Source organism: Nicotiana attenuata, unplaced genomic scaffold (assembly GCF_001879085.1).
Source record: "Nicotiana attenuata strain UT unplaced genomic scaffold, NIATTr2, whole genome shotgun sequence".
Taxonomy (NCBI): domain Eukaryota; kingdom Viridiplantae; phylum Streptophyta; class Magnoliopsida; order Solanales; family Solanaceae; genus Nicotiana; species Nicotiana attenuata.
Window position 1 is genome coordinate 241630 of NW_017671143.1, and position 21747 is coordinate 263376.

At 39.2% G+C, this 21747-nt stretch overlaps 1 protein-coding gene across 1 annotated transcript; it reads left to right on the forward strand.

Moving 5' to 3' along the window:
- Window positions 1–584: 584 nt before the first annotated feature.
- On the forward strand, window positions 585–3511 carry LOC109206218. The gene is made up of 2 exons (XM_019369021.1): window positions 585–1824; window positions 2396–3511. Exons 1-2 carry the CDS (start codon window positions 662–664, stop codon window positions 3213–3215), a joined length of 1983 nt encoding a protein of 660 aa, XP_019224566.1. The 5' UTR covers window positions 585–661; the 3' UTR covers window positions 3216–3511.
- Window positions 3512–21747: the final 18236 nt, after the last annotated feature.

The following is a 21747-nucleotide window of genomic DNA, read 5'->3' on the forward strand; positions in this document are numbered from 1 at the left end:
ATAGACATCCACTAATATAATTATAATATTTCATAACAATTCTTAGATTCTTATATCAGTATAATAAGAACTATTCTTTTTAATTCCACAAATGCAATATGAAAAGGATAGAGTGTATCCATAACTCGCTCCTATCTTATGTGAGATAAAGAGGTTCTTTCGATAAATCTTTCGGCTCACAAATATTCTTATATTAGTAAAAATTAAAAAATTTACTTAATATTTAAAGAACTTAAATGTGTATAGATGAAAGAGGTATAAATAAAGCTAAGAATATAATAGGGGTAGTAAATATTCATAAAGTCAAATCTAACTTACCAGCAAAATTTTATAAAATTAGAATTTTAAATCAACAAGGAAATAGTATTAAGGCTTGAACTCCTATGTGCAGAGTAGTACTTTTGGGATCAACAATGTGTCCACTAGACAAATTCCAAGAGTAAATTGGATTAAAGTCCAGAATACTGCTGATGTGCAAATTATACTGTGGACATTTTTTCGAATAAAAAAATATAACAATAAATAATAAAAGAAAAGTAAAAAATAAAAAAACAAAGCAGCTGGAAAACTATAAGAGACATTCTTCTCCGGCAAAGTATCTTACCTTCCTCATCCACTTTTTTCATTTTCTCTCTCCTCACTACCCCACCCCTCCACACACATGGAACCCCCACTACTACCCGGCGGCCCACCGATTTCCACCACCGTTACAACGGCGTCGGTGGTCGGAACTATGACACAACCACCACCACCGACGTCATCGTCACATCTCAACAACTACGCCAACTCACTAGATTCCGCCTCCCCAAAGTCACGCAACTCCAACTCCTGGGACGACCAGCAACCGGCTAACGCCGGCGGCGGCGGTGGAAAGCTCCGCCTCATGTGCAGCTACGGTGGACACATAATCCCTCGCCCACACGATAAATCCCTCTGCTACATCGGCGGCGACACCCGGATCTTCGTCGCCGACCGCCGTACTTCTCTCTCCGACCTTTCCTCCCGCCTTTCCAAAACCCTCCTCTCCGGCCGCCCGTTTTGGCTTAAATACCAGCTCCCTAACGAAGACCTAGATTCCTTAATCTCCGTTTCCACCGACGAAGACCTCGAAAACATGATCGAAGAATACGACCGTGTCACAAAAACGTCACGTATCCGTGTTTTCCTCTTCACCAGTGAGTTCGATTCGGTATCTTCGATCGGGTCGCTTCTTGAAAGTTCTACAAAATCGGAGGATTGGTTCGTACATGCGTTGAATAATGGGGGAAATTCTGGTTCTATAACAACTACTAAGGTGTTTTCTGAATCTTCCTCAGTGAATTGTCTTCTAGGTCTTGATGATGATGTGAATTGTAACGTAAAGGGTGAAAAAAACGTGAAATTAAGTGCTCAAGATGTTCAGTCGGTGCCGGATTCTCCGATGGTGGAAACGACGTCGTCTTTTGGGTCGACTAATTCCACGCCGTCCCTTGCAAATTTGCCGCCGATAAAGGTACACGTGGAGGAGAATAATCAGAGGGTTGGAATTGAAGAGCAGTTTTCACAATTAGGGGTTGGAGGCAGCAAAGTGGATTCGTCTTCACCACCGGCGCCGTCTGCCCCGGTGGCCGGAGCTGGGTTTTCCGGTGTGCCAGTAGTGGTTGGTGGGGATTATGGGAGTCGGGTTTTTTCAGATGATGAGAGATCGGAACAGGGTGTTGGTTATAGGAATCTTGCTCTCACACAGACACAGCAGCAGCAACAGCTACAGCAGCAGCCTCAACAATTGCAGCAGCCAAGGCCTGTTGTTCCTTCTGATTTGCCTTCCCCCAATTCAGTTTCGAGGTAAAGTTATATAGCTATTTTTAATTTTTTTGAATTTTCCAACAAATGGTTATTGGAACATATCAGTTGCTTGAGAAATGTGTTGTGTATACGAGACTCTTGTTTGATAAAATGCTCAAATAGAGGGCTTACCTTGTGCACAAAGTGCTCTCTGGCTAGTGAGAGTTGTGGGTGAATGGAGGGGGAGTGACGGGCCAGAAATTCATACAAGAGGATTCTAAAAAATACTAATGTGTCACACCTGGGATTGAATATGTGATCTAAAGCAAATTTTGAATCTCCTTTGCCACTACACCTGAATCTTCCCTCATGTTACTCCTAAGTTCATGTGTAACCAAGAAAATTTGTTTATTTGTTTATAGCTCCGCCCGGGGGTTTGGGGGAGGGAATTGAGCTCATAACTCATAAGTATGAAGCTATCCCCTTTCATTTTGTAAAGTTACTGTTTTCACACCTTGCAAACTCCTGACGTACAGGTCACTAGAGGAACAGACTCTATGATTCTTTGTTAAGTGCTCAAATTGGTAATGAAAATTCTTTGAACTAGGTTCTGTCATTTTATTTGATGCAGTGAGAGCAGTTTGTCTGGGCAAAGGCATTTCTTTTATCAAGAACCAGGGGGTCAAATTCAGTCGGGGAACAATAGGGTTTCCGTCAATTCAGTTGATCCAAATAATAGGCCTCAGGTGCAACAGCAAGTCCAGGATGCTGGATATGCATTACCAGTCCAATATGATCAGCAGCAACAAATGTATCAACACCAACAATATGTCCATGCTGGTCAATATATCCAACATACCCCTTCTGGGCCTGTGCCGATGACGTCTTATTATCCTATATACCCTTCGCAGCAGCAAAATCATCCTCAGCATCCTGCTCTTGACCACCAATACCCAGTTTACTTCGTTCAATCTAGACCTTCACAAGCTTACAATTTGCCCATGCAACAAACAAATTATAGTGAGTCTGCTTCAACAATGCCTTCAAATCAACCCCAAACACCTCCCGCTCCTAATATGGCCACTCCTGCAGCAGCTTACAACCATGCTAGAAACCCTTCTGCCTCCAAACCTGAAATGAATGCTGGTGCATATAGAACAGCAGCTGCGGCAGCTCCACAATTGGTACAGATAACTTCTGGTCAGCATCAGCAGCAATATGTTGGCTACTCCCAGATTCACCATCCCTCTCAGTCAATTGCTCCTACATCCGCTGCTACTGCCAATTATGCATATGAATATTCTGATCCCACACATGCACAAATATACTACACTCAGTCTCATGCTCCCCAGTTTGCTGCTCAATACCAAACCATGGCATCATCCCCTGCTGTCGGTTTACCCAATACGTCTTCTCAGCTTCCCTCAGAAAAAAATCAAGCAACAAATTAGAACTTCACAAGCCATGAAAGGTGAGTTGCACATGAAGAAACAATTTTGTGGCTATGGGTTTGATTTATGTTTAAAGTTTCTGTTATAAATGCTTGAATTCTCATTGTTACTGGTTTGTCAAATGTATTTGTTATAGATATAAGACAACTGGGCGTTCATTTCTTTTCTTGTGCAATCCATGAAGTGATAGCTATCTGGATCATACTGTAAAAGCTTAAACTCATATGATATCTTCCCTGTTCTATATATATGAATTACGGAATAAATGTAATGTAGTGATTGAGGGATTTAATTCAGTTGTCTTAGATTTTTTCCCCCTCATTTGTGGTTTATTGAGCTGTGTGAACTAATTGCACACTGACCCCGCATCCCGTGCAATTTTTCTGTATTACTGTGACGTAGTAATCAAGAACACACATGGAAACGAACACTTACGATCTTTGCCTTGTGGAATAGAGTTTCATTCTTTTTGATGCTAGGATAGCTTTAAATTCAGAATATTGTGTGAATCAGCCCAAAATTTGTGTGTTACTTGATATATTAAGAAATGGTCTGGTTATCCTGTTGTTTCTTAGATCCAGAAACAACTTCATCCCTAGTTTTTATGGTATTTCTTGGGACATATTTTTAGATGTTTTGAATCTCGAACTAGCAATTTCACCAGTCCTTGAAAAAACTTGAATTCTTTTGATAAGGAATGAGGGTAACACTATTGTTCTTCATGACATATTTGTATTAAGTACAATTGTGTCACTTCATATAAAATAATTTTGTACAATCATTCTTAATTTGAAAAACTATAAACTATCCCTACAAGTAATCTGCTTATCTTCGAAAAATAAAAAAAATAAAAATTGATATAGTTATCAGAAAGTTTAATAACAGTTTAGCTGGTAATCATTCTTCACCTCTGTTTGTATTTGTGACCCTAAGATACGGATCCTGGCATAATGATAGTACTAAATGCCCCCTCCTGTCCTATTGGTGAAGATTTAGTTCATGAATGTTCTTGTTTCTTATTTAGAATGACAGCAAGAACTTTATTAGTGCAAAAAAGTTTCATCTAGTTTCGCATTTTCAGGTGTTTAAGTTGAGTCATCTGTGTGTGTGTGAGAGAGAGAACATAGTGCTTGCTGGCTCTCCACATGATATTTCCTAATAAAGAGTTGGTTTATTTACACAAACTTAGTTTCCTTGACTTCTGTTGGCAGTTTTTAAGGACCAGCCTTTCCATATTTAACTTGCAGCAAAAGTTATGATATGCTTTACTCTTGCTCTATTTGGCCCTTTCAGACTTGTTGGCCTAATTTGTGTTTCAAGTGGCATTTGCTTTATTCTACAACTTTAATCAACCTTCAAACGAAAATTTAAGTGCCATTATAGACGATGAAGAACTATAATATGACTTGTTATGAGTCTGGGATGCTTGCTTTTGCATGAGAGTCCTAGAAGCTTCTCTATCTGTCTTTGGCTGTACAATTTTAAACAGTAATTTATGTGGACAAACATATGATAAATAACTTTAAAACCTTCATTTTTTTGCAATTAATATGCGAAATGGTAGCAATATTTAGTGGATCATGTATATGTTTATCTAAGTTGCTCGGACACGGGTGCAGGTGTCCGACATGGGTGCGGATCTAGAGGTCGGATCCTTCAAGATATTAATTCTAAGATTCGGGAATACGGATCCTAGTACGATACGGGTGCAGGGATCCTGCTAAAAATAATTCAAAAAAATAAAAATATAAAATATCTCTAAATTATAAGAAATTTTATGGAATACTTACGTATAGCTGGTAAAGTATGAATTCTTTTTATTCTCAAGTTGTAGATAAGTAAAGGGTTGATTTCCTAGACAAGGTATGTTATTTTCTTCAAATTTACTCAAGTTTTGGTTCAGATTTCGGGAATCAAATTGTATCTCGTCTTTAATTTTTTCGCCCGTCGTGGTCAAAGTACCTAAAATTATTTGACCAGATCAGGTACGGATCACATACCTACACCCATACTAGTGTCGTGTCGACACGGGTGCGGCACCTAAATTGCCGTGTCGGAGCAACTTAGATGTCTATTTAACCATAATTGGCTGCATTTACTGTGTTCCTTTGGATTTTTATAAACACTACTACTAGTCTACCGCATTCCAGTGTGCGAGGTTCTCGTCTGTGACCGTACAAGCTTCTGTAATGGGAAATATAAAATATTTGATCACAGGCTCTCCCACTGCTGCTAACATAACTTATCCGTTTTATCTTATTATCTTGATGTTCATTCACTTTTGGTCATATTGTGCTTAAAGCGTATGTAAATTTGTCGAGGTTAGGGGCAATTAGCTGTTTTAGACGTGGATAATTAAATTTCCGAGTCATGTATTCATTGTCTTCTTGTTGAATACTTGCAATGCTACAGCGAGCAGAATATTCTTTGTCGTTTCTGCAAATTATATCATATTCTAAAGTCACTGAGAAACGGTTGCTGATTCCTTAACGCTTTGATGTCTTATTTTAAACTGCAATTATTAGTAACCTGACCTTAAGGTCTTGTTGATTCCTTATTGCTTTTACGACTTATTTTAAACTGCAATTATTAGAAATCTGACTTTAAGGTCTGATATGATTCTTTCAAGTAATCTTATCAGAGTTTGCATCTTGTTTCTAATGTAGGTTTCTAATCTACGTTAGGAAAAGTTTACAAAGTTATTAGTAGGAAATAGCGATCTTTTCTTCTTTTACTTTGCATCGGGTTAACTTGTTGAAGATTATGAGTGTTGGATTCGATCCTGAAAGAACAGGTGAGGAATCACTTTGGATTTTATACCCAAAACTTGGGTTAAAAATTGTCCTACTAAATGGCAATCCTACTTGGAATATCTATTATTTTGGTCTCGACCTCCATTGTTTCCTGACGAATAATGGCAGGCTGCTTGGTCTTTTCTCTCAATCAAAAGCCACATATAATTTTACTAAATAAGAAGAGTCATATGTTAATCATTTAATCCATATAATACTGTAAGAGCCAATTTACTAAATTTGGTATGATCACATTATTCCTTCCATCCCGTATTTCACGTTTTCTTTTCTAAAATGCAATGTATGCTCCTAATTTTAGGTCTCTTGGTCCTACAGTGCTGCCTTGATCCAATTTTGGTGCATTGACATCTACCTTGGACCCTACCCCCCCTCCCCCAACCCCCAACCCCCCCTAAAAAAAAAAATGGTTTTACGAAACTCAAATATGTGATATTTGATCAATATTTTATAATATCTTTTTAATCATATTGATATGAGAAGAATAACAACTTATATAATTTACTATATGTTTCGTATAATTTTTGAGTATCTAAATTCTGATTTTGAAATCTTGAGTTGATCTATTTCAATTTAACTTTGAAAATTAATTAAATTGACTCTCGAGAAGCAAAAAATGTTACATAAATTGGGTCGGAGGGAGTAGAAAAGAAAGTTCATCGGTGAGAAAAACCAGGAGGAAATTTAAAAATGAAGAAACACCGCTAGTCGGTGCTCTCTAGAAGTAGGATAACTGATGGAGTACTTGTTTATTTTTGGTATAAAATGGATAAGAAGAAATCAGTGTAGAGAGATGATACATGTCACCCTTATTTTTAGTTTAGAATTTAGAATTAAGGTGTACTTGTCACTTGATTGATTGATATTTTGGTAACTTTCATAGTCGCATCTTTCGTTGTTGTACTATACCACCTAGATTGTTGAGATTATTGATTAGAGTCAAATATAAATAAAAGCGGAAATACTTGGCCAGATTACTTAGTACTTTGGTAAATTGTACTGGATGTTTGACCAAAAAGGGTTGAGCTCTTTTGATTAAACCAATTAATAATGAAAAGAGGGTAAATCTTAGACAAATATAATCCACTCTAGAGCTAAGCACCATGAGTGTTGAATCCAAGTGACTGAATTTATATAACATATCTCAGATTGAATGGAAGACATTAAATGTAGATGATAAGCTTACAACTTCAACATATCGTTTCGTATTTGTAGAGATAAAGAGGATAAAGGATGATCCTTGTTGATAACTACGAGATCTAGCTTTATTGATTCAACAAAGGGGGTTGCACAGGTTTGTAATCCAGCACGTGAGCTTCTTCTTCTCCTTCTTGCCCCCGGAGATCTCTTCCACGTCGTCTTTGTCTTTCTTTTTCCTTTTCGGTCCCCCTTTTTCTTCTGCTTGGCCTTCCTTATATATATATAAAGGCCCTTAGCGAAATGTCGTTCGCCTTTTTTATCCTTTAATAATACCTTTTACAGCGGACAAACTTGTAATTTAAACTACTTTTCTAATATTTAGTACATTAAAATTAATTAAAATTTTACATATTAAATCTCTCCTTATTAAACTAGGTAAGAACTCCTAATATATAAATCTTACCTTTTATAAATTGTACTAATTGAAAATAATTCATTCGTGCAATCTTATAGAATCAAGAAAAGAACTTATACGTTCTCTTAAATGCTTTCTAATTAAATTGTAACATGGGGATATAAAATTGATTTAATACAGTAACATCTAAATTAAAATTATTTCAACGCAAATTAATTAAATATTTATTTTTAAAATTCTCATTTTTATCAACAACAACAAACCTAATATAACCTCATAAGTGGAGTTTGGGGATGGTAATGTATAAACATACCTTACTCATACCTGGTGAAAGTAGAGAAATTATTTTCGAAAGACCTTCACCTCAAAATTCTCATTTTAATCATACAAAATAACTAATCCAATTCAATTAAGAACCCAAGATAGTTATTTGATACCACATTTAATCATACTACATTATACAAGCCTAAATATATATTATAAAAGTAATATCTATACGAAATATTGATTGACTTTTTATCCTTTAAAAGTAAATTTCATATTAAAAATATAAGACAAATATTTAACTAATTTGTAAGAATTTAATATCAATTACAATTTTAATTATTAAATTATTTATTATTTGAAATATGTAAAAGCAGTGGCAAAGCTAGGGATTTTCCCAAGGGCGTTCAAATTTGAAAGAAGTAAAAAAATTTCCGACAAAGGATATTTAATATGGGTTATATACCTCTAAAACGTAATATTTTACCTATACATACACTGTAATTTTTTGATAAATGGTAGCCAATTGACCACCCTTATGACCATGTGGCTTCGCCCCTGTGTAAAAGATTAAAATATTTAGGATTTTAAAATAAATAATATATAAAAGAAATATTTAACTTAATATGTATGCACACACTGAGTGAATTCAATAACTTTCATAATAATTTGTTCGTTCTATTGAATTTGCATGTTTTAGCAATGATTTCTTCGCCCATGCACGTTCCAACAAATTTATATAAATTATAAATTCGTATTTCTTTTTATTTCAACAACTAAAACCTCACTAATGGATAATATTGAAACCTTTGAAGGGAGAATAATTGAGAATCTATAAGACTCAATTTTTTAATTTATGTTATTTGATCAATCTTTAAACAATCATAATATTAGTCAATACCTTGTTTATCTCTTTTGAAAGAACTTGAGAATAGCTTTTGAAGAAAATTTTAGAAAGTATCTTAAATCTTTAAGGCCTATGTGTTTTTAATGAAACTAAAAAAGAAGCACAATAACTTGTGTAATTGAACTGACAAAATTATAAAATTGGGACATAATTTAAGGTGAAGGACAACAGACTTTTATAAACAACGTTTTCCTTTATTGAATTAGCTATATATGATCATTATTGTCACGACCTGGGAGTCGTGATGGTGCCTACTAGTGAAAGTTTGGCAAGCCAACTATTCCGATTAATTTACCCTTTTTATTTTTAATCTCTTAACAATTTAAAGTTAACATATTATAAGCAGCGAAATGATAATGTGGAAGAACGGAATTTAACAATTAAGTTAATACCAATACTAACCCATAAACATAAACCACCTAGAACTGGTGTCACAATCTCACGGACTATCTAGAATACTACAAATAGGGTCCGAACAAAATAAATACATGTCTGTCTCTGAAATAGAAAAGAACAGAATAAATAAGATAGGAAGGGGACGCCAAGGCCTGCGGACGCTTGCAGACTACCTCGGGTCTCCGATGGACTGAAGGCAGCAACCCCTAGCTAAGTCCGTATGCTCCAGTACCGGGATCTGCACAAAAGAGTGCAGACTGTAGTATCAGCACAACCGACCCCATGTGCTGGTAAGTGTTGAGCCTAACCTCGGCGAAGTAGTAACGAGGCTAGGACACAACAATTAATATAACCTGCAGTTAAACAATATCTAGCAGAATAACAGTAATAGAAGCAATTTAGAAAGTAACGGGGAGGGGTAACATGCTATGGGGGAATACCAGCATAAAGAATCACAGAAATAACAGAATGAAACAATTAAGGCACTTGAACGAATAACAACAAGAAATCATGACAAACTGGCAATAAGTGCACGGAATCACCCTTCGTGCTTTTACTCTCAATCCTCACCAATGCAATCAAATAATGAAAATGTGCACGACATCACCCTTCGTGCTTTATCTCTCTTCCTTACCATATAAATATTATAAATGTGCACGGCATCATGCTTCTCTCTTTCTCACCATATGCATCAATATCAATGTAAATGTACACGGCATAACCCTTCGTGCTTTATCACTCTTTCCTCACCAAATGCATAAGTATGAATGTGCACGACATCACCCTTCGTGCTTTATCTCTCATTCCTCACCCAAACAATAGCAACAACAACATCCCGACAAGGGAATCAACAACAAAAATAAATACATCATGGCAAGGAAATCAACAGTAATAATTAAATACGTCCCGACAAGGGAATCGGCTATAACCAAAATTATACCAACAATTAACTTCACAAATAAACCTCAACTGGAGCCAATGCTCAATAATAAATAAATACCAAGAAGATAATCATAAATCTTGCTCAACATGGATAATCAACAATTTAGGCATTTGTAGTACTTATCAAGAAACACAATGATCATAATTTAAGACTCACGGTCATGCTTGACACCAACGTATAGATACTCGTCACCACACCTATACATCGTACACTACACTAGCACATAGCAAATAAGGCACAATACCTATTCCCTCAAGCTAAGGTTAGACCAAACACTTACCTCGAACTTCCACGATCAATTCAAGCCTCAAACACCGTTTTTCCTTTTGAATTCGCCTCCAATTTACTTGTATCTGACCCAAATTAATTTAATAACATCAACAAATGCTAAAGAATTTATACCCAATGCTTAATTATAGGCTTTCTATCATTTTTTCCAATCAAAAATTGACTCCGGGTCCGCTTGGTCAAAACTCGAGGTTCGAACCAAAACCTGATCACCACCCACGAGCCCGAATATGCAATTAGTTTCGAAATCCAACCCCAAAACGAGGTCTAAATTTCAATTATTCAAAAAGCCCTAACTCTACCCAAATTCCCAATTTCTACCCTTGAAGAACAAGATTTAGGCCTAGAAATCTAATGGGTGTTGATTGAAAGCGAAGGAATTGAGTTCAAGAACACATACCTATGATTTGGGGTTGAATTTGCTCTTCAAAAATCTCCTAGGGTCTGATTTTGGGGAAGAAGATATAAAAATATGGCTAAATTCCGGTTCTAGTTCTGTTTTAAATCGCTGGGCAGACCTTCTTCACGTTCGGGAGGGGTCTGTCGCATTTGTGAAGCTTATAGCCAGAAGAGCCTACGCGTTCACGATGGTCTGTCCCCCTCACCATCACGTTCGCGGGCCTGGGACTGTGTTCGCGAAGAACAGCTCAAAGTTTTCCCCCACCCACCTCCATTGCAATATGCGTCCGTGTGTGGCCAGTCGCGTTTGCGAAGAGCAAACCCCCAGTGCTCCGCGTTTGTGACCAAGGCCTCGCGTTCGTGTCGAAAAAATTCCTCCCCAGCCCAGCTTGTGCTTCGTGTGAGCTGCATCGCGAATGCGAAGAACAAAATATCGAGACACCAGAAGCAGCAGAACAATAGAATTCCTAAGTGTAAATAAATCTCGAAACTTATCCGAAACTCACCCGAGCCCTCGGGGCTCCAAACCAAACATGCACACTAACTTTAAAGCATCATACGGACTTACTCGTACAATCAAATCGCCAAAATAACATCTTTAACAATGAATTTTGCATCAAAATCTAAGAAAATCTCAAGAACTCTTAAGTTTCAAATTTTACAACCGAGGGTCCGATTCACGTCATATGAATTCCGTTTTCAAATTTTACAGGCACAACTTAAACGCCATATAAGACCTGTACCGAGATCCGGAACCAAAATACAGCTCGATACCATCAAATTTAAACACATTTAAATTTCCAAAAAAAAATCTTATAATTTTAGTTAAACCATTTTCTTGAAAATTCATTTCTCGGGTTTCGGACCTCGAAATTCAATTCCGGGCATACGCCCAAGTCCCATATTATTCTACGGTCCCTCAGGGACTGTCAAATCATGGGTCCGGGTCCGTTTACCCAAAATATTGACCAAAGTCAACTTAAATTCAATTTTTAAGGAAAAATTAGCATTTTATCAAATTTTCACATAAAAGCGTTCTGGATATCGTCCGGACCGCACACGCAAATCGAGGTGAGATAAAAGGAGGGTTTTAAGGCATCGGAACATAGAATTTACTTGTAAATCAAGTGATGACCTCATCACATCCTCCACCTCTAAAACAACCGTTCGTCCTCGAACGGACATAGAAAAGAAGTACCCGAGTCAGGGAAAAGATGGGGATATTGGCTCCGCATATCGGACTCGGACTCCCAGGTAGCTGCCTTGGCAGGCTGACCTCTCCATTGAACATGAACAGAAGGGAACTTCTTCGATCTCAACTAACGAACTTGTCGGTCTAGAATAGCTACCGGCTCCTCCTCATAGGTCAAGTCCTTGTCCAACTAGACAGTTGAAGTCTAACATGTGGGATGGATCGTCGTGATACTTCCGAAGAATGGACACATGAAACACTAGGTACACAGCTGATAAACTCGGTGGCAACGCATGTTTGTAATCCACCTTTCCCACTCGATCAAGAATCTCAAAAGGACCAATGAACCTAGTGCTTAGCTTGCCCTTCTTCCCAAATCTCATCACGCCCTTCATGGGCGACACCTGAAGTAACACTCGCTCTCCGATCATGAATGCCACATCACGAACCTTGCAGTCGGCATAACTTTTTCTGCCTGGACTGAGTTGTACGAAGCCTATCCTGAATGATCTTCACCTTATCCAAGGCATCCTAAACTAAATCTGTACCCAACAACCGAGCCTCTCCCGGCTCAAACCACCCAACCGACACCGCACACGACTGGGCTCAGAAACATCCAACCTCACGAATGGATTGGCTAAAGCCTGAACATCCAAAGCAAGTAGTCTCTCACTGACTGGAATATACGCAAGGCTGCCCCTTTTGGCTGACTTCCTACTAAAAGCATCGGCTACTATATTGGCCTTTCCCGGATGATACAAAATGGTGATATCATAGTCTTTCAACAGCTCCAACCATCTCCTCTGCCTCAAATTTAGCTCCTTCTGCTTGAACAAGTATTGCAAACTCTTGTGACCCGTGACCTCACATTGCCATATAAATAATTCCTCCAAATCTTCAGCACGTGAACATTGGATGCTAACTCCAAATCATGAACTGCATAATTCTTCTCGTGGATCTTCAACTGTCGCGAAGCATATGCAATAACCTTTCCATTCTGCATCAACACTGCGCGATACATCATAACATACTATATATGGCCCTGAACCTGTGTGCAAAACCAACACTGGCGCCGTAGTCAAAGCTGTCTTGAGCTTCTGAAAGCTTGCCTCACACTCGTCCGACCACCTGAACTGGGCACCCTTCTAAGTCAACCTGGTCATCGAGGCTGCAATAGATGAAAACCCCTCCACAAACTGATGGTAATAACCTGCCAAACCCAATAAACTTCGGATCTCTGTAGCTGATGTAGGTCTAGGCTAGTCCTTGACTGCCGCAATCTTCTTAGGATCCACCTGAATACCCTCTGCTGATACAACATGACCGGAGAATGCAACCGAACTCAAACAAAACTCACACTTCGAAAACTTAGCATATAACTGGCTGTCCTTCAGAGTTTGAAGAACGACTTGAAGATGCTGGTCGTGCTCCTCCCCGCTGCAGGAATAGATCAAAATATAATCAATGAAGACAATCATAAAGGAATCGAAATAAGGCTTGGACACTCGGTTCATCAAATCTATGAAAGTTGTTGGGGCATTTGTCAACCCGAATGACATCACTAAGAACTCATAATGCCCGTACCGAGTACGAAAAGCTGTCTTAGGGACATCGGATGCCCTAATCCTCAACTGATGGTAGCCAGATCTCAAATCAATCTTCGAAAATACCTTGGCACCCTGAAGCTGATCAAACAAATCATCAATCCTCGACAATGGATACTTGTTCTTGATGGTGACTTTGTTCAAATCATCAATCCTCAATAATGGATACTTGTTCTTGATGGTGACTTTGTTCAACTGCCGATAATCTATACACATCCTCATCGACCCATCCTTCTTCTTAACAAACAACACCAGTGCAACCCAAGGCGAGACACTCGGTCTAATAAAGCCTTTATCCAGCAAGTCTTGCAACTATTTTTTTAATTCTTTCAACTCTGGCGGGGCCATACAATATGGCGGAATAGAAATGGGTTGAGTGCTCGGAGCCAAATCAATGCAAAAGTCAATGTCCCTGTCGGGTGGCATCCCCGGTAGGTCTGAAAGGAATACCTCTGGAAACTTACGAACAACGGGCACAGAATCCATAGAAGGAACCTCAGCACTAGAATCACGAACATACGCCAAATAGGCTAAAGATCCTTTATCAACCATACGCCGAGCCTTCATATATGAGATAACCCTGCTGGTAGAATGACCAGGAGTCCCTCTCCATTCCAAATGAGGCAACCACGCTAGCACTAAGGTCACAGTCTTGGCATGACAATCCAATATAGCATGATAAGGGGATAACCAATCCATCCCCAAAATGACATCGAAATCTACCATATCGAGAAGTAGGAGATCTACATGGGTGTCAATACCCCAATAGCGACCACGCAAGCACGATAAACATGATCTACGATAATAGAATCATCCACCGATGTAGACACATATACATGAGCACTCAAAGAATCACAAGGAACAACCAGATAAGGGGAAAAATAAGATGATACATAAGAATATGTGGACCTTGGACCAAATAGAACTGAGGCATCTCTACTGCACACTGAAACAGTACTTGTTATAACTGCATCGGAGGCCTCAGCCTCATGTCTGCCTGGCATAGCATAATATCTGGGCTGGGCCCCACCACTCTGAACTGCATCCTTAGGACAGCCTCCTATTGGCTGGCCTCTATCTCTAGTTGCTTGGCCTCCACCTCTAGCAGCCTGACCTCCACCTCTAACACCTCTACCCCTACCTCTAGCTGGTTGAGCGGGCGGTGGAACACCCGGTTCTGGAACCATAGCACAAGAACCCTGGTGCTGAGAACTGCTCGAGGTTCGAGGGCAAAACCCAACAATGTGCCTCGTATCGCCGCAAGCATAGTAAGACTTCGGCTACTGAGACTGCTGACCTTGAAACTGACCCTGACAGCCTGTATAACCACCCTTAAAACTCTGGAGTGGAGGTACACTGATAGGAGCTGGTGGTGGACTGTAGGGCAACTGATCAGAATACTGCATATGAGAACCACGACCATTTAGACCACCGTGAGAAACCTGATGTGCTGACTGAAATAGCCTAGGAGGATGGCCTCTACCAAAAGTATCCCTGCCTCTAGACGAGGCACCACTAAATCTGCCAGAATGACAAGGCCTCTTATCAGACCCCTGACCGCTCCCCTGAGCTAAAACTATCTCAACCCGCTTGGCCACATCCTAGAAAGAAATCTCGCTACCTGTCTCCTTAGCCATCTGTAGTCTAATAGGCCTCAGAGTCCCTCAATAAACCTCCTCGCCCCCTCTCTCTCGGTGGGGAGTATCAAAAGAGCATGACGATCCAAATCAATAAACCTCGTCTCATACTGGGTGACAGCCATAGAACCCTGCTGGAGGCGTTCGAACCCCCTGCGGTACTCATCTCTCTAAGTGACGGGAAGAAACTTCTCGAGAAATAGCTGCGAGAACTAGTCCCAAGTGAGAGCTGGTGATCCAACTGGTCTGGCCAAACAATAATCTCTCCACTATTTCCTGGCGGAACCTGACAGACGAAAAGCAGCAAAGTCGACCCCATTGGTCTCCACTATCCCCATGTTCCGAAGAACCTCATGACAGCTGTCTAAATAATCCTGGGGATCCTCTGAAGATGTACCACCATAAGTAGTAGTGAACAACTTGGTGAACTTGTCCAATATCCACAAAGCATCGGTAGACGTAGCTTCCCCATCACCAGTCTGACCCACTACACCTGGCTGAACTGCCCCAACTAGTTGAGCTGCTGGAGTCTGAAATTGGGGAGCCATCTGCTCCAGAGTGCGGGTAGCAGGAGTCTGTGCCCCCCTAGTCTGAGAGACGGTTGGTGCTACAGGAAGTAAGCCTGCTTTGGTGACACTCTCCATAAGGCCCACTAGACGGACCAGAGCATCCTGAAGTACTGGGGTAGAAACGAACCCCTCTGGGACCTGAGCTGGGCCCACCGGAACTGGCTAGGCCGGAACCTCATCATCACTCTACCTGAGGCCCGCCGCTAGTGCTGCTGCTCTGGGCTGAGCTCTGCCCCTACCTCGGCCTCTAGCACGGCCTCAGCCTCGTCCTCTGCCCATCGTAGAAGCTGTCGTTGGAGGCTCGGGCTGCTGATCAGTGGATGAAGAAGCATGTGTTCTCGCCATCTATGAAAGAATAGAGTAGAAGTTCAATTAGCATTGAGAAACCAATTCGCACGACATAGAAGAATAGAAGTGAAACTATTCCTAACTCTATAGCCTCAGGGGGGATAAGCACAGACGTCTCCGTACCGATCCCAATGACGTTACTAAGCTTGTCCGTGAATTGTGAGACCTAAGCAACCTAGGGCTATGATACCAACTTGTCATGACCTGAATTTTCCACCCTCAGAAGTCGTGATGGTGCCTACTAGTGAAAGCTTGGCAAACCAACTATTCCGATTAATTTACCCTTTTCATTTTTAATCTCTTAACAATTTTAAGTTAACATATTATAAGCAGCGGAAATGATAATGCGGAAGAACAGAATTTAATAATTAAGCTAATACCAATACTAATCCATAAACATAAACCACCCAGAACTGGTGTCACAATTTTACGGACTATCTAAGAATACTACAAATAGGGTCTGAACAAAATAAATACATGTCTGTCTCGGAAATAGAAAAGAACAGAATAAACAAGATAGGAAGGGGACACCAAGGCCTGCGGACGCTTGCAGACTACCTCAGGTCTCCGATGGACTGAAGGCAACAACCCCTAGCTAAGTCCGTATGCTCTAGTACCGGGATCTGCACAAAAGAGTGCAGAGTGTAGTATCAGCACAACCGACCCTATGTGTTGGTAAGTGTCGAGCCTAACCTCAGTGAAGTAGTGAAGAGGCTAGGACACAACAATTAACATAACCTGCAGTTAAACAATATCTAGCAGAATAACAGTAATAGAAGCAATTTAGAAAGTAACGGGGAGGGGTAACATGCTATGGGGGAATACCAGCATAAAGAATCACAAAAATAACGGAATGAAACAATTAAGGCACTTGAACCAATAACAACAAGAAATCATGACAACCTGGCAATAAGTGCACGGCATCACCCTTCGTGCTTTTACTCTCAATCCTCAGCAATGCAATCAAATAATGAAAATGTGCACGACATCACCCTTCGTGCTTTATCTCTCTTTCTTACCATATAAATATTATAAATGTGCACGGCATCACCCTTCGTTCTTTATCTCTCTTTCTCACCATATGTATCAATATCAATGTAAATGCACACGGCATAACCCTTCGTGCTTTATCACTCTTTTCTCACCAAATGCATAAGTATGAATGTGCACGACATCAACCTTCGTGCTTTATCTCTCATTCCTCACCCAAACAATAGCAACAACAACATCCCGGCAAGGGAATCAACAACAAAAATAAATACATCCTAGCAAGGGAATCAACAGTAATAATTAAATACGTCCCGGCAAGGGAATCAGCTATAACCAAAATTATACCAACAATTAACTTCACAAATAAACCTCAACTGGAGCCAATGCTCAATAATAAATAAATACCAAGAAGATAATCATAAATCTTGCTCAACATGGATAATCAACAGTTTAGGCATTTGTAGTACTTATCAAGAAACACAATGATCATAATTTAAGACTCACGGTCATGCTCGACACCTACGTATAGATATTCGTCACCACACCTATACATCGTACACTACACTAGCATATAGCAAATAAGGCACAATACATATTCCCTCAAGCTAAGGTTAGACAAAACACTTACCCCGAACTTCCACGACCAACTCAAGCCTCAAACACCGCTTTTCCTTTTGAATTCGCCTCCAATTTACTTGTATCTAACCCAAATGAATTTAACAACATCAATAAATGCTAAAGAATTCATACCCAATGCTTAATTATAGGCTTTCTATCATTTTTCCCATAAAGTCAAAAATCGACCCCGGGCCCGCTTAGTCAAAACTCGAGGTTTGAACCAAAACCCGATCACACATTCACCCACGAGCCCGAATATGCAATTAGTTTCAAAATTCGACCCCAAAACGAGGTTTAAATTCTAATTATTCAAAAAATCTAACTCTACCCAAATTCCCAATCTCTACCCTTGAAGAACAAGATTTAGGCCTAGAAATCTAATGGGTGTTGCTGGAAAGTGAAGGAATTGAGTTCAAGAACACATACCTATGATTTGGGGTTGAATTTACTCTTCAAAAATCTCCTAGGGTCTGATTTTGGGGAAGAAGATATGAAAATATGGCCAAATTCCCGTTCTGGTTCCGTTTTAAATCGCTGGGGAGACCTTCGCGTTCGCGAGGGGTCTGTAGCGTTCGCAAAGCTTATGGCCAGAAGAGCCTACGCATTCGCAATGAGCTGCTCGCGTTCGCGATGGTCTGTCCCCCTGACCATCGCGTTCGCGGGCCTGGGACCGCGTTCGCGAAGAACAGCTCAAAGTTTTCCCCCAGCCACCTTCATTGCACTACGCATTCATGTGTGGTTAGTCGTGTTCGTGAAGAGCAAACCCCCTCAGTGCTCCGCGTTCGCAACCAAGGCCTCACGTTCGCGTAGAAGAAATTCCTCCCCGGCCCAGCTTGTGCTTCGCGTTCGCGTGAGCTGCATCGTGAACGCGAAGAACAAAATATTGAGACACCAGAAACAGCAGAACAACAGAATTTATAAGTGTAAAAAAATCCCAAAACTTATCCGAAACTCACCCGAGCCCTCGGGGCTCCAAACCAAACATGCACACTAACTTTAAAGCATCATACGGACTTACTCGTGCGATCAAATCTCCAAAATAACATCTTTAACAATGAATTTAGCATCAAAATCTAAGAAAATCTCAAGAACTCTATGTTTCAAATTTCACAACCAAGGGTCCGATTCACGTCATATGAATTCTATTTTTAACCAAATTTTACAGGCACAACTTAAACGCCATATAAGACCTGTACTGAGCTCCGGAACCAAAATACGGCCTGATACCATCAAATTCAAACACATTTTAATTTCCAAAAAAAACTCTTATATTTCAGTTAAACAATTTTCTCCAAAAATTCATTTCTCGGGCTTGGGACCACGGAATTCAACTCTAGGCATACGCGCAAGTCCCATTTTTTTCTATGGACCCTGCGGGACCGTTAAATCACGGGTCCGGGTCCATTTACCCAAAATATTGACCGAAGTCAACTTAAATTCAATTTTCAAGGAAAAATTAGCATTTTTATCAAATTTTCGCATAAAAGCATTCCGAATATACGCCCGGACCGCACACGCAAATCGAGGCGAGATAAAAAGGAGGTTTTTAAGGCCTCGGAACACAGAATTTACTTGTAAATCAAGTGATGAACTTTTGGGTCACCACAATTATTCATCAATTTTATAAGCTTATTTTTAGTTTATAACTCAAATATAATTCTAAAAAATATATGTAATTTATTTACAAAAGTGATGTATGGGGAACACGCGCAACGCACGCACACTAAGATTAATATTGTAAATGCTCCGGATTAGGTTCCTTTTTTTTCCCGCTCTTTCTGATCATATGCATCTTACGGAAAAAATGGATCTGATATTAAGTCAATACATTATTTCTAATGGGGAAATTAGGATGTATATTTCACAAAGAGTAGTAGTAGCGGTATTTTCGTATTCTTAGATTTTTATGACTATCAGATGCGTTTGTTTTGGTTTTTTCTATTATTTTGTTGTTTGTTACTGCTTCGTTTACTTTTTTACTACTGTATTTCTTCCTATTCTGGTGTGATTATGCTGGCTTGTTTTGAGCCGAAGATCTATCAGAAGTAGCCTCTCGATCTATACAAAGTAAGGGTATGCATACACACTACACTCCCCAAACCTCACTTATATTACATAGGTATTTGTTACCTCTTGGCCAAGGTATAGATCTGATTCTAAATAATTAATACATTTTTCTTTTTGGGAGATGTGGGGAGAAAATAGGACTTTAAGTTATAGATTATTTATTAATAAAAAGGAGACTATGAGCAAGACTTAACATAGCATAACAAGTCAAGATCTAGTGAATAAATAAATAAATAAATAAATAAGAACTATATATATTAGAGGGGTATCTTGGGCTCTATAAATAACAACATTCTATGAGCAATAAAATGCTCATTCATAAAGCTTAAAATAACGATCCAAAGTATGGCACTACTTACACTTAGTTTCGTTATTTCTATTCTTATCATCGCAGTCTCAAGTTAGTATTCATCTCTATTTAACTGCACTTCTTTGCATGATGTTTAAGATGTGATTTCCCCCCATATTATACCGACTATTATTTGGTTCTAATAACGTCAGCGTGCTATTGTTCTCAACGACACAAGTCAAAGGGGTGTCAAAATCTAAATAAGAAGCCAAGAAAAATGGAAATAATGGTGCAATAGGGAATGAAACTTGGAAGGTACCTTCCATCACTTTTGACACCCCTTGACCGTTACACTAGGAGTTTGTCTTGTGTCAAGGGTTGTCAACCCATCGTATATATTCAATTTTTCTAAAAAAATACCTATCTATACAGTGTTATTTTTCGGCGAAGGGATGTCAGCCTCGGACAAGGGTAGCTCCGCCCCTGGTCGTAGCTTCACCGGATGTAAATCACATTCTCTTCGGAGTACTCGGAGATTGTTCCCACAACGTAATGATATATTAACTTGTTTTAGATCTTGTACTTCAGATTCTAGTTGTTGGGATAGTTGGGATTGTTGTTATTGTAGGTTTTCGTTATATCTTCGCTATGATATGTGTGCTGCGAACTAATCTCCAATGATAGCCATTGCGAACTAATCTCCAATGATAGCCAACTCTGCAACAAATTCCTATTATGTTTGTGTGTCATGTTGTTCTAGTGTTTTCTTTTTCTTTTCTTATTTCATCTTTCATATTTTGTGTAACTAATAAAAAGAGTCACCTAGATGACTTTTGTTGAGAAATAATAATTGAGTTTGTTCCAATGTTTGCTTGAGCCAATAGTGTTCAGTTTTCAACTATTTATGGCAAGAACGCTCGAGAATGGGAGTCGTGAAGCAATAGTAAAGTTATTTCTAGCTAGGTGACCTATAGATTACGGGTTCGAGTCGTACAGGAAACAACCACAAATATTTGCATAAGATTAAACTGAGTACACTACATCCCTTGATGCGATCCTTCCCCGGACCCTGTCTGAACGCGGAATAGCTTGTGCATTGGGTTGTTCTATGGCAAGAACTCTTGAAAAATCTCTCCAAATCTCTCCAGATATAAATTGAAATCTATCTATAATCTATAATTAAAAAGAGAGGACGAAGCATCCTCATTAAGCCAAGTGGCATTATCATAATATGCCACTTGCCACTTTAGGACAATGCTCCAAAAAAATAGGACCTAGAAGATTATTTAAAAAAAAAAATATTTCTTTGTTTTTAAAATATTAAAGTTTCTTTATTTAAAAATTTAAGACAAACTTACATAATAATGCACTCCATAAGTATACTTTGCAAAGAGAAACAAATTCACGTATATAAGGCTGATACATTATTTACAGGATCCAAATATCAAAAATTACAAGTGAAAATCGTACAAAAAATTCGTCAGAAATGCTTATACACTTTTATACAATATTATACACTTTTATACAATATTCTGCACAACTACATCAAGTATACTTTGCAAAGAGAAACAAATTCACGTATATAAGGCTGATACATTATTTACAGGATCCAAATATCAAAAATTACAAGTGAAAATCGTACAAAAAATTCGTCAG

What these genes read in the sequence shown, in the direction of transcription:
- LOC109206218 (XM_019369021.1), top strand. Translation starts at nt 662, where the DNA reads ATGGAACCCCCACTACTACCCGGCGGCCCACCGATTTCCACCACCGTT. An exon ending in TCCCCCAATTCAGTTTCGAG is followed by an intron (nt 1,825 to 2,395) that starts GTAAAGTTATAT and finishes TATTTGATGCAG; the next exon opens with TGAGAGCAGTTTGTCTGGGC.